General features: G+C 47.1%; 1 protein-coding gene across 1 annotated transcript; it reads left to right on the forward strand.

Moving 5' to 3' along the window:
- The first annotated feature begins 718 nt into the window (after window positions 1-718).
- On the forward strand, window positions 719-6,565 carry LOC146180691 (uncharacterized). Its single transcript, XM_084575628.1, has 2 exons — window positions 719-1,770; window positions 6,437-6,565. Exons 1-2 carry the CDS (start codon window positions 835-837, stop codon window positions 6,563-6,565), a joined length of 1,065 nt encoding a protein of 354 aa, XP_084431754.1. The 5' UTR covers window positions 719-834.
- The last annotated feature ends 10,914 nt before the right edge of the window (window positions 6,566-17,479 follow it).

Raw genomic sequence — 17,479 nt, forward strand, 5'->3', positions numbered from 1 at the left:
GGTGATTCACAGGAAAGGGAAAAACAGCTTTCCATCTCGCTGCTTTACGGGGGCGTAAACACAAATAATTTATCACTACATACCTGAAATTGTGAGGTCACAGCATATGTCACCCCTCGTCATTTATGTAGCGTATTGGGTAGGAATAGCATACACCCTCCGGACAAGCCTCTAGCGTGGCTAACAATATTTTTATATTCTGGCAAAAACGGCTAGAGAGCAGCTTGCGTGTCTTGATCGGAGGACAACTTTGTTGCCTGAATTGCTGCTACGGACACGCTCCATTTCTTTAACAGATGCCTTAACTGCTGCTGCCTCTGACACCCCGCAGGGGGCACCTGTTAAAGCAGGTGTTTGTGTGTTTTGTGCGACACCACGGACCCCGAGCACCCACGCTTAGCCGTGCGTGGCATCGTCGTGTCTGGGGAAAAGGGGATCCTGGTGGTTGAGCCGATGCCGAGTGTTTGGACCTTTAAGGCCCCTCGGCGGAGGCAACACACCACTTTGGCCCACGCTTCCCATAGACGGCACCTCCGGGCTGACCCACCCGGGGGAAATCGGCAGTCGCCTTTTCCTGTTCTCCCCTCCATCTTTCGCTTTCCTATCGTCTGTCCTAAAGCTCTCCTGTCCTCTACTCTCTTCTTAGTTTTTCCTTACTTCCCGGTGGCGAGGGTTAACCTTGTGTGGAGTAACCACCCTGTGTCGCACCATATTAGGTTATAGTTAAGATGTACAGCTGGCGTGGGCAGGGTGCTTGCTCAAGCTCCTGTCTCGTCCCCTTGTTGGACTCCATGGTGGGTGGCTGGCATCATAACCGAACAAAAATTGAATTACATGGCCTCTTTTATTTCTAAAACTGATCGCCCTCCCAGTAAGAGAGGGCGCACCGATGTGACAAACAAGTTCTTTACGAAACATGTCAACAGCTTTCCCCACTTCCATGTCGTGCACTCGGAACACCCAGAAAAAACTGCCCGTCAGATCTCGCCATTCCTAGTGACAAAGACGCTCACAGGTACCATAGGTCAGGGCTACAAAATTAAGAAACTACCAAATGGTGACCTCCTCCTAGAAGTGCTATATAACCATCAGAGTGAAAAGCTAACAACCGTTACGTCGTTCGGGGACATCCCTGTCTCAATCAGCCTCCACAGGTCACTCAATACAGTTCGTGGAGTCATTTCAGATAGTGATCTCAAATACGTGACTGAGGAGGAACTACTAGAAGGACTAAGAGACCAAAATGTAACCAATGTCTATCGAATCAAAATTAGGAGAGACAATAACAAGATTCAAACTAAACACATTGTGCTAACATTTGCACTGAGCACCCTTCCTGACTCAGTTGAAGTAGGCTACCAAAACCTCAAGCTCAGACCGTACATTCCCAACCCACGCCGCTGCTACAATTGCCAAAGATATGGCCACAGCTCCCAGAGCTGCCGAGGCCGCCTCACCTGCGCAAAATGTGCCTCCAACGAACATAGCACTGACAACTGTCACACCGAAGCAAACGTTTGCGTAAACTGTGAAGGCAATCATCCAGCCTACTCACGATCTTGCCCTACATGGAAAAAGGAAAAAGAGATTGTAACCTTGAAAGTCACGGAGAATATTACTTTCGGAGAGGCAAGAAAGCGGCTTTCGTTGGTGCAGAATCCAACGTACTCTGTGATGACGCAACAGGGCGCAGCGTCATCGCAGACCTCGGCATCTGCCCAGGTCACGTCTAGTGACCGTGGTGCAGGGCCATCCGCGCCCCCTGTGGAGGTAGCTAGTGCTACTCCACTATCCCCAAAACAGGTCACGCCGACCCCCAGGTCAGCAGGCCTAAAGGCCTTGCCCCAAGGGGCGAGGTCAAAAACAAGTGTATCCGTGCCTTCTGCACGAAGGTCCAGCATATCTGAAGATGTGATGGACACATCGCCCCCCTCGCCTCCGCAGCAGCGGCGGCAAAGCTCTCTCGAGCGTAAAAGAAGGGACAAAGTCCCAATAACGGGTCCAAAAAACCCAACAACATAGATTTTCAACCCTATCCCCAACTAACCCGCCACCATGGCATTTCTAGTTCACTGGAACTGTCGCGGGCTCTTACACAACTACACTGATATAATTGACATTTTAAATTCATTTTCTCCAGTTGCGTTGTGTCTCCAGGAGACCAATCTCGGACCACAGAACAAAAACTTTCTTAAAAAATATCAAGTCTTCCGTTGTGACCGACAGAATTCAAGCAGGCTCTCCGGAGGCACTGCTATTGTGGTCCAAGGTGGCGTTGCGACACGAGGAATCAACCTTAAAACCTCAATTGAAGCTGTTGCAGTCACCGTGGTGCATTTTAAAACAATAACAATATGTTCTTTATACATCGAACCTCATTTCACTATCACACTTAATGATTTACAAGCAATTTTAATGCAACTACCGGAGCCATATATTTTAGTAGGAGATTTTAATGCTCACTCATCCTTTTGGGGAAGCGAAAAAACGGACGCCAGAGGTCGGATTTTAGAAGATTTTATTCTCAACAACAATGTTTGCCTCCTGAACACGGGCAAACACACTTACTGTTCTTCAAGCACTGGAAAAATGAGTTGCATTGATTTGTCCTTTTGTTCACCAAGTCTTTTCACTGATTTTAGATGGAATGTTACTGACAACCCTTATGGAAGCGATCATCTTCCCATCATTATCAGTCTAACATCGTCACCATTAATCACCTTTACTAAACCACGGCGTTGGAAACTGTATCTAGCCGACTGGGCACTCTTCCAAAAACATGCCGCTTTAGAAAAACTCTTTTCGGACAGCCTCGATGTCAACGAGCAAAATGAAAAGTTCACGGAATGTATCATTGCCGCTGCTCATTTAGCCATCCCCCAGACTTCGGGAATAGTACGAAGGAATGGAAAGATATGGTATACAAAGGAATGTAGAGAGGCCAAAAAGAAGCAGAACAAAGCCTGGGGAATTTTTCGTCGATACCCTACACAGGAAAATCTAATTAAATATAAAAAGGCAAGGGCTAAGGCTCGAAATATTCGACGTGATGCTGAAAAAGATCTTGGCAAGGTTATGTGTCTTCAATAAACAGTTCCGTCACAGCAAAGAAAATGTGGGAGCAAGTCCGCAAACTCGATGGCAAATTCTCTCCTTTTGCAGTTCCTTTCCTTACACCCCCTGATGCACAAACAAGTATACTCGAGCAGGCTGACCTATTGGGAGAACACTTCTCTCATGTTTCTAGTTCCCTACATTACACAGACTCCTTCTTAAAGTATAAAAACACAGCAGAAAAACAGAGACTTCCTACAAATGGTTATGCCAACGAGCCCTACAATAACTTAATTACAGTTCAGGAACTCCATAGAGTGTTAACTAATGGCAAGAAAACTGCACCAGGCCCCGATGAGATACACTATGAAATGCTAGCCCATCTGTCCGAACCTGCAGTAGAAGCACTCCTGAAATTTTTTAACAAAATCTGGGTGTCAGGCAAAATGCCTGATGCTTGGAAGAAGGCTGTCATTGTACCATTCCTGAAGCCTGGAAAACTGCCAAACTCTGCTACTAGTTACAGGCCAATAGCCCTAACTAGCTGCCTTGCCAAATCATTCGAAAGCATAGTCAATACCAGGTTAATGTTCATTCTTCAAGCTCGTGAACTCCTTGACACCCACCAGTGCGGCTTCAGAAGAGCTTGTTCAACACTGGATCATCTAGTTCGGCTTGAAAACACAGTCCGAGAAGCCTTCATACATAAACAGCACTGTCTCGCAGTTTTCTTTGATATGGAAAAAGCGTACGACACCACCTGGCGATTTGGGATACTTCGCGATCTGGCAGATCTTGGAATCCGCGGCAGAATGTTGAACTGCTTAAAAGATTTTTTGTCCGACCGCTCGTTCCAAGTACGCCTCGGTTCTACACTCTCGAGGAACTTTACACAAGAGAACGGAGTACCGCAAGGATGCATATTAAGTACTACACTTTTCATTGTAAAAACGAATTCCATAGCCAAAGTAATCCCACAGTCTGTTATGTACTCACTTTATGTTGATGACCTCCAAATCGCATGCACATCATTCAGCCTATCGACGTGTGAACGACAGATACAACTAGCATTAAAGAAACTGAGTAATTGGGCAGATAAAAATGGATTTAGGTTCTCGCCTCAGAAAACAGTTGCCGTTCTTTTCTCTCTGAGGAGAGGCCTGCAGCTCAATCCCACCCTGCACCTAAATGAAACTATACTCCCGATAAAGCAAGAACACAAATTTTTAGGACTAACGCTTGACAAGAAGCTCACATTCTTCCCACACATAAGCAGCCTGAAAGTCAAAGCCTCTCGAGCTCTCAACATCCTTAAAGTACTCTCGAGGAGACACTGGGGCTCTGATAGGACATGTCTTCTCCATATCTATCGCTCAGTGGTACGCTCCTGTTTAGATTACGGGTGCGTGGTCTATGGGTCAGCGAGACCGTCATACCTTAAACGGCTGGACCCAGTACATAACCTGGGTCTGCGTCTTTCAACTGGTGCATACAGGACATCGCCGGTGACAAGTCTGTATGTAGAAGCAAAGGAACCGCCACTAAAATACAGGAGGACCATGCTTACACTTTCATATGTTCTGAAATTTCGCTCGTTACCGAAACATATTTGTTACTCCATACTTACAAACTGCCCCTCAAGAACACTGTACATCAATAAACCTCGATCCATCAGACCTCTCATACTCCGTTTTGAGGAGCAGTGCCGGGAACTCAACTTGCTGGATGCACTTCCTGATATTGCACGGAGACCTGACCCACTGCCACCTTGGTACAACTTCACTGCTGTGTGTGACTTCACATTAACTCAATTTCGCAAATCACAAACACCGCACGAACACATAATACAAGAGTTCTTGGCATTAAATCAGAAATACAGTGATCACAAGGCATTTTATACAGATGGTTCAAAGACAATATTTCATGTAGGCAGTGCAGTAATAGAAGACAAACAGGAAACAACAGTAAGGTTACTACAGTGTGCCTCAATATTTACTGCCAAATGCTACGCCTTATCCCTAGCAATAGATAAAATAGTCAACAAAAACATCAAAAACAGTATCATCTATACAGACTCTCTGAGCGTACTCGCATCACTACATCAAAAAAATGGTATAGAACCTTTAGTAGGGGACATAGTCCATTATGTAGTGATAACAAAAACACAAGGACGTAATATTAAATTTTGCTGGGTGCCAAGCCACGTTGGAATCAGCGGTAATGAGAGGGCTGATGCATGTGCCGCGGCCGCCTCCAATGCTCAAGTACAGAAGGTGAAAATTCCACATAATGACGCCATAAAATTCATACAAAGAACAGTGAGACAAAAATGGCAGGCTGCCTGGGATAACGAAGTTAATAACAAGCTACACCTAGTAAAGCCAGTTATAGAAGAATGGAAAACATGCAGCCATCAAGAACGTTTTATTGAAGTAATCTTATGCCGCCTTCGTATCGGACACACCCACCTGACTCATAACTTCATCCTAGCAAAGAAAGACAAACCCATTTGCGAACACTGCGGAGAGGTGGTCACCATAAACCACATCCTGATATCCTGTATAAAACTCGATCAACTTAGAAAAAAGAATTTCCGACAGTTCTATGACAACTACATTCCCTTACATCCTAGCTTACTCTTAGGAGAAAATTCACTGATTAAAACGTCTTCTCTCATTGATTTCTTAAAAGATGCCAACATCCTAAACCTACTCTAGTGTATTAAAATAATCGCTCGCTTCCTTTCACCAAACAGATACGCAAACCCCGAGCTTGGCGCATGATGGCCTTAGCTGCCTATGTGCCACAAAACTCAACACAACACAACACAACACAGCTGCCTCTGACGATTACGCATACCGCTGATATTAAGGGTAGCGAATTGATATGCTGCTAGTCTAGCCATTTTTGGTAACAGTCCTATTAAACATCATCCCCTGGAATGGGGTGGCGCGCCTGCAAATTGGAGGCCTTTCGGGCAGACATCGCCCTCCTCTTTAAAGTCACCCTTCCCGTGGCCTCTACACAGTATTCCTTCTGGCTATCACCATCGATACACACCTCATCATCTGCGGGACGATTCAAGTGCGCTGTGTTGTCCATACCCTCCACTGAGACACGCACGGCTTCGGCGAACGAACATGAACGGAGCACATCGCTCGCTGCCAGACTGACAGCCGACAGAGAACCGGACGAGAGATCGTCGCCACATACGGCTCACCGTTACCCTCCAACGGCGACGGAGAATCAATGACGAAGGAAGATAGGCGAGCATTCACTGGTAGTATCTTCCCCACTGGCTCCACAGGAGGCATATCCAGACATCCTTCAGTGACAGGTGGTTCCTGTGCAGCAAACACAGCACTCTGTGTGGCACTCACAGGCGGGCCCGGGTCCGGCACTTTTGGCTCTGGAGATGCAGATTCTAGATGAGCAGTCGCTGCAGATTCTCTGTGTTGATATGAAATGCAGAAGGCTTCTGCTCTCCAACAATTTGGGGTCCACGACTTAGCTCACCGGTCACATCGAGAACCTCTGACACATCCATGGTATGCCACGTCATCTTCTCGTGACCCTTGACGCAACCTATCAGCATAACTCAAGACACAGTTCTCCACTGTATGGCCAGAGCGCCGGCACTGGGTGCATTGCGGCGTCCGACACTGACCACGTATACATGTCGAATCCGGCTGCATCGAAGACACAGGGGAGGTCTCCGTGGGGCATTGTTATGACGTCGTACATCGCCCCTCCGGACAGGGTCCTGCAGGGCATTATCTATAGGGCTTACGATGGCGAAACACACCAACAAATGATGACCGAATTCCGACTAAGAAACCCTGACATCGCTCAAGCACGCACCATGGGAAGAACATCAAAGTCCCTCCTGCTTCACTTCGACGAGGACGAACCCCCAGATAGCATCGTCTACTTCGGAGTCCTGTACCCAGTTTACCCCTTCATTCCTAAAGTAGAGGCGTGCACAAACTGCAGAAGAGTCGGAAACAGAAGAGACGTATGTCCGGAGCCACCGCCAAGACGACGTATTGCCGGCCAAATACAAAATATGCTGCTTTCACGGAGCAGTACGCTCTCAGAACAAGGAAAGAACGTGCGAAAGACAGAAGGTCTCATTCTTCTGAACAAAAGGGGTTGACACGTAGTTTCACTGATGTGAACTAACGATGCTGCAGCCACGGGCAGCGGTATGCATGATGAGTAGTCTCAGGCAGCGTCTGTAGTGCTGATGTATTATCAAATGTCCGAGTCCGTGTATAAATGGAAAATAGAGCATTACATGTTGCGATATGAGGAGGTATGCGTCATCAAAGCTACTCTGCGCGGGGAAAACGAATATGCGCGTCCAAATCATGATTGCGAATAACCGGTAGTCAGTACGCAAGAATTCGCTGCGTGGGAAGCACTTTTTCCTACTTGCTATAAAATTAACCCCGTCTTCCCCACACTCTAACTTGTCTCTTCTACTATGTACAATGGAGCAGTTGAACAGAACCGCTTCCGCCGGCGATATTTGAAGGCGGTCAGCATCGGTCAGATGACTGGCAGCTCTGCTTCCTCCAGCAAAGAATCCTTATAATTGAGATTCATTGGTACCTTGCTACTGACTGGTTATGTGAAGGTTCCGTTCCTTCTTTATTGGCCACAGCAACGCTGGCCGGGTCCGCGTCCTCGTCCAAGTAAACTTATAGGCCGGGCCCACGCTTCGGCAGCTACCTGGCTCGATGAAGTGCTGTCATGCTTAATGAATGAGCGTAATACCTGCAATTAAGGCTAAACAATCCCACACTGAAATGAAAATTAATATGTGAATGCAGCATTAGAGCGCAGCTAGAGCAGAGACATTAGTCTGCCAGCCAAGGTCTAACAGGTGCTATGGTCTTTCCAGATGTGATGTATGGATGCGAGAGTTGGACTGTGAAGAAGGCTGACCGCCGAAGAATTGACGCGTTTGAATTGTGGTGCTGGCTCTTGAGAGTTCCTTGGACTGCCAGAAGATCAAATCAGTCGATATTGTCGACCATAAACCCTGACTGCTCATTGGAGGGTCAAATTCTAAAGTTAAAGCTCAGCTACTTTGGTCATCTGATGAGAAGAGAGGAGTCACTGGTTGGTTCACAGGAAGGGAAAGGCGCAGTATCTGTCACAATTACTTTGTGGACACCTGAACCGCGCCGTAAGGGAAGAGATGAAGGTGGGAGTGAAAGTGGAAAGAGAGAAATGGGAGCCGTAGTGGAGGGCTACGGAGTAATTTCGACCACCTGGGGATCTTTAACGTGCGCTGACATCGCACAGAAAGATTTGATGTTGGGAAAGGTTGGGGGTCACCGGAGAAGGGGTAGGCAGCGAACGCGATGGTTAGATGGCATCCTCGAGGCACTGCAGATGAAGTTATGTGATGTTAGGAAGATAGTGAGAGACCGGAAAGCGTGGCGTGATATGGTCCATAGGGTCACGAAGAGTCGGGCACGACTGAACTGAACTGCATATGAAAGCAGCAGTTCAACGCGCGTTATCCCACTTAGAAAGTCACGCGGGGCTGCCGAACGTTTTAATAAACATTAGACATTAACATCAGCGCCAGTGACAAACAATTATTTTTCAGACCAGAATTGAATGCTGTCTGTAATAAACTGGCATTTTGATTTTACGCTTTCAAACACTCCGCTATGAACGAAGTAGCTCAAGATATGATCTGCGACTGACTAAAGACACTCCCTAATAGCAACAAGTGCAAATAAGACTCATCGTCTTCCCTAAAGCACGCACAGCTATTAGCTACAAGATTGAGATAGTGCAGATACACAGTACTCTAATTCTTAGGAAAATTACGGGGTCCAAAATCATTAGGATAGTTTTTGCTTCGTGGTAACCTGAGAAACTGGCGGAGTGGCGGCGTTTCGATAGAGGCAAAGCGCAGAGGCGCTCGTGCGCGATGTGGTCGTTCATGCTAAAGATCCCCAGGTGGACGAAAGTACACCGAAGGCTGCCGCTACGGCACATCTTTCTTTCCTTCCGCTTTCGCTCGCATCGTCCTCACTTCCCTTCGGCGCTATTCTGGCGTGCACACATAATGGGACATAAAATTTGGAGGACGCTTAAGCTTCGCCTTCAAGAGTGGAACGCGATAGCGTTATTGCACCTCGTCGAGAAAACTTACTAAACGCAAGGGTATTAGGGCATCCTCGCACCGGTACCCGCGCGGCCCGAAGGGGAGAAGCGGGTGCGCGAAGATAGTGATCTAAACAAAGGAAAGACGCTTGATTCTACAACCTGTGAGGGTGCACGGCGAAACGTCAGGGTAAAGCCCCTCGATAATTTGAAAGTAGCGACACTCTCCTCCACTCCGGCACTCTCCTCCTCGAATATCCTCGCCCGCCGGCTGCGCGCGCTGCACACGGCACGCTTTTTTGGGCAGCGCTCCTTCGCCGTCCGTGAAATTGGCTGGCACGCGCGCGCGCTCTTATGTTTGCGCTTTTTCCACGCTCTGTTATCGAATAAAGACACAAGTAAGACATGCGACTCGCTTGACTGTACCGCGAGCCACATAAATTAGCGTCTCGTACGCGCAATGAAGGTGCATATTACGAGCGCTTGCCGCACGAACAAAAACCGCTTGCTGCATACACCTCATATTCCTTTTGATTTTTCATTACCGTGTGTCTCAACACGGCATAATATATTGAGCATAATATATACTATATATTTGAACATTCCTGAATATTCTCAGCATACCGATGCTCATTTAAATGTAGATTACCCTCAAACTAATTTTAGCGGAAGTACAGTTTATGCAGTTGTTAACGAGCGGAGTTTCATTAATGTGATGGTTGCTATGAACAGGCTGGAACAAATGATTTGATGGTCATCCTAAAATTTTACAATAAGGTTTGGACTGAGTTTGGTACCGCGCAGTGCACATGCAGCTGCTTAGTTGTTTTCGTAGTTAAGAATTTTCGCGGCTGCTTGAAAACGATCGAATATCAAATTTTTTCTGTTAAGCATGAAACGGATCGAGCTCCTGCTCTCGGCGGCCTTGAAGTGCACGACGTCGAGCCGTAACAGGGCACCGATTTCCAGTCGTCCGTACCCCAAAATTTGGCCCTGTCGACCACCGATACTTAACCTTGTCGGAAGTTCATCCACATTGGTATCAACCCTAATTTTAGTATGACCAATATTTTTGTTCTTTTGCGTTGACCAGACTAAAGAAACGTGACCCACAATGCTTTCAACTCTTTTAGTGGCAAAATGTGGAAATAGCACCGACCTTGTGTCGATAACTGCGGCAGGGTGCGCAGATACAAAATACTCCTATATCAACTCAAGACCAAACAGCATTGTTTTCTTTGTACACACTACACCTCTCGGATCCACGGCCGACGGCTACTCTACGCTACGAAAATGGACATGACGCCCGTTAACCAGGAAAAAAGTTAAGGAGGTCCACCTAAATTTGGAAGTCAAGACTGAGTTGGCCATACCCAAATTAGGTTATATACATAGACACCAATTTCGGGTCAGACCGGACCAGGTCAAACTTCGGGGATTCAGAGGGTCACATTTCGAGGGCGGCCCTCCTAAATTTGGAAATTACCACTCAATTCGCCATACGCGAATTAGGTTGGACACCAATTTTGGTCAAATTCGGACGAGGTGGAACTTCGGGGGTCCAGAGAGCTAAATTTTGGCAATGGCCCACCTAGGTTTTGAGGTAATCCCTTAATTTTCACTACACAATTGAGGTTGGTCCCCAATTTTGCCATCTTTGGATGAGGTCAAATTTAAGGGGTTCCTGGGGCTACATTTTGAGGGAGGCCCACCGAAATTTGGACGTAACCAGTTAATTCGCCATATTCAAATTAGGTTGGACACCAATTTTCGCCAGATTAGGACGACGTCTAATTTCGAGGGTCTAAAGAGACAAAACTTTGACGTGCGGATATATATACACTCTGTGGACAAGTTCTGCGAAAGAGTCCTTTACACGCTCCTGCGACATAAGCCAATAATGAATTAACAATCTCCCTCATTGCACGCGTTAGCGCTGAAAAGCGAGACCTGTAGTTCAGAAATTAAAGCGGCTATTGTATGCATCAGCAGTCGCTATTATATAGCACGTTGAGCGGAACCATGAAGTCAAAACAATAACGCGCATAACGGCGCAAAATGATCAGTGACTTAAGCGAGATTATCAGCTCTGTGATGCGCTTGCAAGCAGTTTCATGTCGCTTGGAACAAATGCACAGTACGTCGCAGATGCAGCAGAGGTGACTAGTCTTCGTCGGGATGAAGTTCTTGAGGCCGATGTTTTTGAACCACTTTTTTATTCAAATGGTGTCATTCTTTCCGCTCGGAATTGCGAAAAGAATGAACCCTTTTTCACAACAGCTTGTGCAGTGAAATACGCAGCAACTCGGCGCAGCGCAGCACTAAAACAACGCGAATAGCACGAAATGCAAGCGCGGAATGCTAGGGAGCTCGCTCCTAGCAACGGCAGCTGCCTAAAAAATGGCGCCGGCTAAAAATGAAAACACAAAAAGAGCGAACTTTTCGCGCGCTTTTCCCGGCGACGGCCTGTGGAGCCAATCACAGTTGAGAAGAGCGCCGATGGGAGAGTTGAGAGAGGAGGATCTGCGAGGAGGCGCGGAGTGGCGGCAAAGTTCACAGAAAGTCGCTACTTTCGTATTATCAAGGGATTTTACGTCAGGGGCGAGTGGCGCGCCACTAGTCGGGGCAGCGCCGCACATTGCGAGGAGGGGTTCTTCTGTGTTTGCCGCAAGATGGCTCTGCATGTGCGCAGAGCGCAGAAGAAATGTAGCGGAAACGTACTTCGCTACTCGTGTAACTGCGACTTCTGTAAGTAACATGCTCATAATCACCGATATACACTACAGTATAACGTTCTACGGCATGTTTCTAAGGCAACACCGCATTCACTAGAAGCGCTTTTGTACCGCTTTAAAGCACCGTACTCGTGGCTGATGGAGGAAGAAGAAGAAGGGCGTCCTGGGCGGCTGAGCCTGAAAATGTTGCTTGCTGGAAACAGCGCATCGGCCGTTGGCCGAGGTCTTTCGACTCATCAGGACACTACCGAAACGTGCAAAGTTGTCCTTCCACGCCTGCCCACCGGTAATGTTGTCCTTAATACCGTTTTCCTGCATGCCGACCTTAAGGGTCGCCCGTACCGAGCACCTGACTTTCGAGACGCACTTGAAGAGATTTTGGACCTCCGGGAAATTTTGTGCATTGGTCAGTACCAAATGAGCCACGTGTGGATGGTTACCTGCGAGAGTAGTTCTTCAAAGCAGAAGCTAATTAACAAAGCAGAGTTCCCTGTGAAAGGACTTCGGTGCATGGTGTTCGGCCCGGATACAAAGAACGTCAAGGTTAAGCTCCTTTGGCTTCCCCGCTATATGGAGCACCGGAGGATTGTGGAAGCTTTCGAGCCTTATGGAACGATTCAATCTGTGGAGCGTGAAAAGTGGCGGTGCCCAGGGATGGAGCACATGGAAACGGCGAACCGTGAAATCTCCCTCATGCTCAAGGACGGAGTGTCAGCAAGTACAATTCCTCACACTCTTAATGTTTATGGGGTGCAGGCATTAGTGCTTATCTCAGGGAGACCTCCACTGTGTCTTCGACGCAGCCGGGTAGGTCATGTACGGCGTCAGGGCCGAACGCCTCGATGCACCCAGTGCCGGCGCTTTGGCCATACTGTGGAGAAATGTGTATTAAGTTATGCCGATAGACTGCGTCAAGGCCAGTGGTCACGAGAAGATGACGTGGCGTCCGAACATATCATGGATGTGTCAGAGGTTGTTGATGTAACTGGTGAGTTAGGTCGTGAACCTCAAATTGATGGGGACCAGAAGCCTTCTGCACTTCACACCAACTCAGAAGAATCTGCAGTGACTGGCCATCAAGAACCAGCGTCTCCAGAGCCAAAACCGCCGGACCCGGGCCCGCCTGTGAGTGCCACTCAGAGTGCTGCGCTTGCTGCCCAAGAACCACCTGTCATTGAAGGACGTCTGGATATGCCTCCTGTGGAATCAATGGGGAAGATACTGCCAGTGGATGCTCGCCTATCCTCCTTCGTCATTGATTCTCCTTCATCGTTGGAGGGTAACAGTGAGCCTTCTGTGGCGCCGATCTCTGGTGCGTCCGGTTCTCTGTCGGCTGTCAGTGTAGCAGCGAGCGATGTGCTCCAATCAGGTTCGTGGGCCGAAGCCTTGAGTGTCTCAGAGGAGGACATGGACAACACAGTGCCTTTGAAGCGTCCCGCAGATGATGAGGTGTGTATCGATGGTGCTGACCAGAAGGCACACTGTGTAGAGGCCACAGGAAGGGTGACTTTAAAGAGGAGGGTGATGTCTGCCCGAAAGGCCGCCAATTTGCAGGCGGGCCACCCCATTCCAGGGGATGATGTTTAAAAGGACTAGTACCAAAAATGGCTAGAGTCGCACCATATCAAGTCGCTACCCTTAACGTCAGGGGTATGCGTAATCGTCGGAGACAGCAGCAGTTAAGACATCTGTTAAAGAAATGGAGTGTGTCTGTAGCAGCAATTCAGGAAACAAAGCTGTCCTCCGATGAAGAGACGGAAGCTGCTCTTGAGCCGTTTTTGCCGGAATATAACATTATTGTTAGCCACGCTAGAGGCTTGTCCGGAGGGTGTATGCTATTCCTGGCCAAAACACTAGAGATGACAGCCATGTCTTATTGCATAGATGGCGAGGGACGACTTATATGCTGTGACCTCACAATCTCAGGTGTGCAGTGGCGAATTATTTGTGTTTACGCCCCTATAAAACAGCGAGACAGAAGGCATTTTTTTCTTTCATTAGTTAATCATTTGTGCACAGATCGCAAAATTATGTTGTTGGGAGATTTTAATTGTGTTTGTAGGGATGAGGATCGATCAGCATTATGTAAGAGATATGACCCTAGTGCTGCATTACTTAACGATTTGGATTGTGAATATAACCTTGTAGATGTGGGGCAGGAAAAAGGCGACAGTATTCATTTCACTCATTTTCAGTTCTTCTCTAATGCCCGCCTTGACAGAATTTATGTTTCTGCAGACATGTTAGCAAATTTGTTTGGTTACTGGGTGCGGCCCATCTTCTTCAGTGACCACTGTATGGTGTCTCTTCAGGTAGGGAGGTACAGTCGGCAGATACTTCACCCTCGGTGGGAACTGTGGAAAATGAATAACTGTCTGCTCTCAGATGAAATCTTTAAGCGTGCTGTACCTACTTGTTTGAAAGACATATGGTCACGCCATGATCTGTCAGTTTTTCAAAAATGGGACTTGTTCAAACAGGAAACCAAAAACTTAGCAATTGAAGCCTCTGCAAGAATCGCGTTCCTAAAGAGACAAAACCTTCGTGAGCTTGGGCGCACTCTAACTGAGCTACATGAGCTAGAGAGGGTTAGCCCGGGTGCCTATGTTGAAGAAATTAATAACGTAAAGGCAGAGCTTTAACAAATTGCGACGGAAAGATACAAGGGGGCCCTAATAAGATCTAGGACTCGAAGGTTTCTTGACGAGCAACCTTCACGTCGGGCCCTCAGTGATGAAAGAGAGAATGCTCTTACGAAGGAAATATTGGAAATTCAGTATGGTGGTTGCACATATAGGGATGCTCCTAGTATTCTTGCTGCTTTCTATGATTATTATCGAAAGCTGTTCGGCGGTTGTAAAGATCCAAATCAGGGTTTCGATTATAATTCCTTACTTGAGAACTTTCCTCGACTAGACGATGAGAAATGTGCTGTAGTAGAGGGACCCATCACTTTGGAAGAAATTAAATCAGCCATTTCAGACCTTCAGAACCAGAAATCTCCTGGCCCAGATGGTATTACTAGCGAATTTTATAAAACATTTCCGCCTTGCCTAACGCCTGTTTTGATGGAAGTATTCCAAGCATCTTATGATGTGGGTTTCCTGCCTCCCACTTTCTATTCAGGCTACACAATATTAATACCCAAAAGCAAAGATACTAATCGGTTGAAAACTGTTGAAGGATATCGTCCAATTTCCCTCTGTAATGTTGATTACAAAATTTTTGCCAAGGTTCTTTGTTCTCGTTTGCAGCTGGTTATCATGGACTTGATAGGTTCGCATCAGGTATGTGGTATCAGAGGGCGCAGTATTCAAACACACATCCATATTGCACGTTCAGTAATCGAGACAGTATCAGATGAGACAGGCCAAGTAGCTCTGATTCAAATTGACCTGGCGAAGGCGTTTGATAAAGTTCGGCACAATTTCTTGTTCGCGGTCTTGGAGAATGCAAACATTGGTGACGTTTTGCTCAAAGGCATAAGGCTGTGCTATATGAACTCGTATACAAGACTAATTGTTAATCAGGAGCTAACGAAACCAATACCACTGGAATCCTCTGTTCGTCAAGGATGTCCACTGTCTCCACTGTTGTTTGGCTTACATCTGGAACCCCTCTGTCTCAGTATAATCAACAGTGCAGCCATCCGTGGTTTCTCTCTGGCTCAATGTGAAGTTAAGATTTTAGCTTACGCGGACGATATCGCCCTCTTTTGTTCTGACAAAAAGAGTGTACTTGAGGCTTTACACTTGACTGAACAGTTCTGCGATGTATCAGGCGCGGCACTTAATTTAGATAAATCCAAAGGTTTTTGGTTGGGACACTGGGGCACTAGACCAAGCCAGTTTGGAGGCATATGCTGGGACTGTAGTCCTCTTCAGTACCTAGGGGTTCCGCTGCACCAAGTTCGTAACAGCGCAGCCTACTGGGATTCACAAATCGTACCTATGCGGCGACAAACGCAGGCTTGGATGGGTAGGGAACTCTCAGTGTTTGCTAGGGCATAGGTCTGCAACATATTTTTGTTTGCAAAGCTTGCGTATGTCCTTCAGGTCCTGCATTGTGCGAGGAGCAAAGTACAAGTTATACACAGAATATTTGCAACATTTGTGTGGCGCTCTCAATGGGAGCCCATGCGGCGTGACAACTTGTTTCTTCCCTTAGAGTCTGGTGGAGTGGGCCTTGTTCACTTGTTTGTGCATCAACCTGTCTCCCGTTTTTTCTTTTTCAAATCGGCAAAACATCCGTTCCTTGTAACTGTGCTCATTAGGCGCCTTAGTCCAAATTTGCCTTACTTATTCGCACCAACTGGGCAGGCTCGTGAGGGGCGTTTATGGGGATTCCTTAAGGAGGTTGCTGACACTTTCAATTTTCTCACTGTGCGTTTCTCTGTAGATTACCTGTATAGCCTCTCGAGAAAGCAGATGACCCAGGCTCTCACTGAGTCTTTGTTCCCTACACCGTTGTATCGGCAGCCTTATATGGGGTTTTTGGACACCACTGTTCTAAAGCGTGTTAGGCAAATGTGCATTCAGGCAGCTGCAAAAACGTTCTTTTTCAAATTACATACAGCGACGTTGCCTGTCAAGACATTTCTTCACAATAAGATGTTTGTGCCCTGGTCGGTAAATTGTCGTCTCTGTAGCGTGCCTCAGACAATTGATCATTGCTTTATTCTGTGCCGTGATGCTATGTTCTTTTGGGACATACTACAAAGAACTCTTAAAAAGGACATTGAAATTACGCCTTATACAATTAGATTTTTGCCTCCTGACAAAAACTCTGTCGTGCCTTACGATCTATTTGTGTTGATGGGACTGTTCAGGCTTTGGAAAAGCCGCATGATCGACAGGCATGCAGAGCCACCAAGATCGTCGAAATCCGTGTTTCGGGAGCGGTGTGCTTTGGTGAGAAGTGTATATGCTGCACGGGAAGAACCTCCAAACTGGATGCCGTATCTGGACGCATGTGTATGTCTCCCAGACTTTTGATGTTCTGATGATTGTGCATTGTCGGGCTGAGGATATGACGGGCTCGTAGTAAGCAGCCCGGTAACTTTAGACATGGACATGTTTAAGTAAGTGGAGTTGTTCCTTTTTACGGAAGTTTTTCCATGCAATAAAGAAAAAAAAAGTACTCGTGGCTGAGTGGTAGCGTCTCCGTCTCACACTCCGGAGGCCCTGGTTCGATTCCCACCCAGCCCATCTTGGAACTTGCTTTTTATTTATGAAGTGCATGCCGGGATTTATCACTCACTGGACGCCGACGACACCGGCTTTTCTGCGACACGAGCTCCTTAACGCTACCGCGTTAATAAAAGCTAGTAGGACGCTAAGGCATCACATTTAATAATGGCACGCGATAGCGTTATCGGCCCACACTCGCATTGCGTTTTCATCGTTTCTAATGCACTTAAGCCGCACACCAGCCTGCTACGCATGTCTCAAAACTGTCATTTGCCCATAGTACGAGTTTGTTGTGACATGTAATCGTGTTTATGTCGCTGTTTACGTCTGACTTAGGCTTCATGGGTACGCAGTTCGACATCCTCACTTTGT

The sequence above is a fragment of the Amblyomma maculatum genome, chromosome 8 (assembly GCF_055883805.1).
Source record: "Amblyomma maculatum isolate TAMU_Amacu chromosome 8, ASM5588380v1, whole genome shotgun sequence".
In the NCBI taxonomy this organism is placed as follows: Eukaryota; Metazoa; Arthropoda; class Arachnida; order Ixodida; family Ixodidae; genus Amblyomma; species Amblyomma maculatum.

Bases quoted from the DNA above. Each gene is read 5' to 3' on its own strand.
- LOC146180691 (XM_084575628.1), top strand. From the start codon at position 835: ATGGCCTCTTTTATTTCTAAAACTGATCGCCCTCCCAGTAAGAGAGGG. The intron at 1,771-6,436 runs GTAGCTAGTGCT...TGGCACTCACAG, and splicing joins CATCCGCGCCCCCTGTGGAG to GCGGGCCCGGGTCCGGCACT.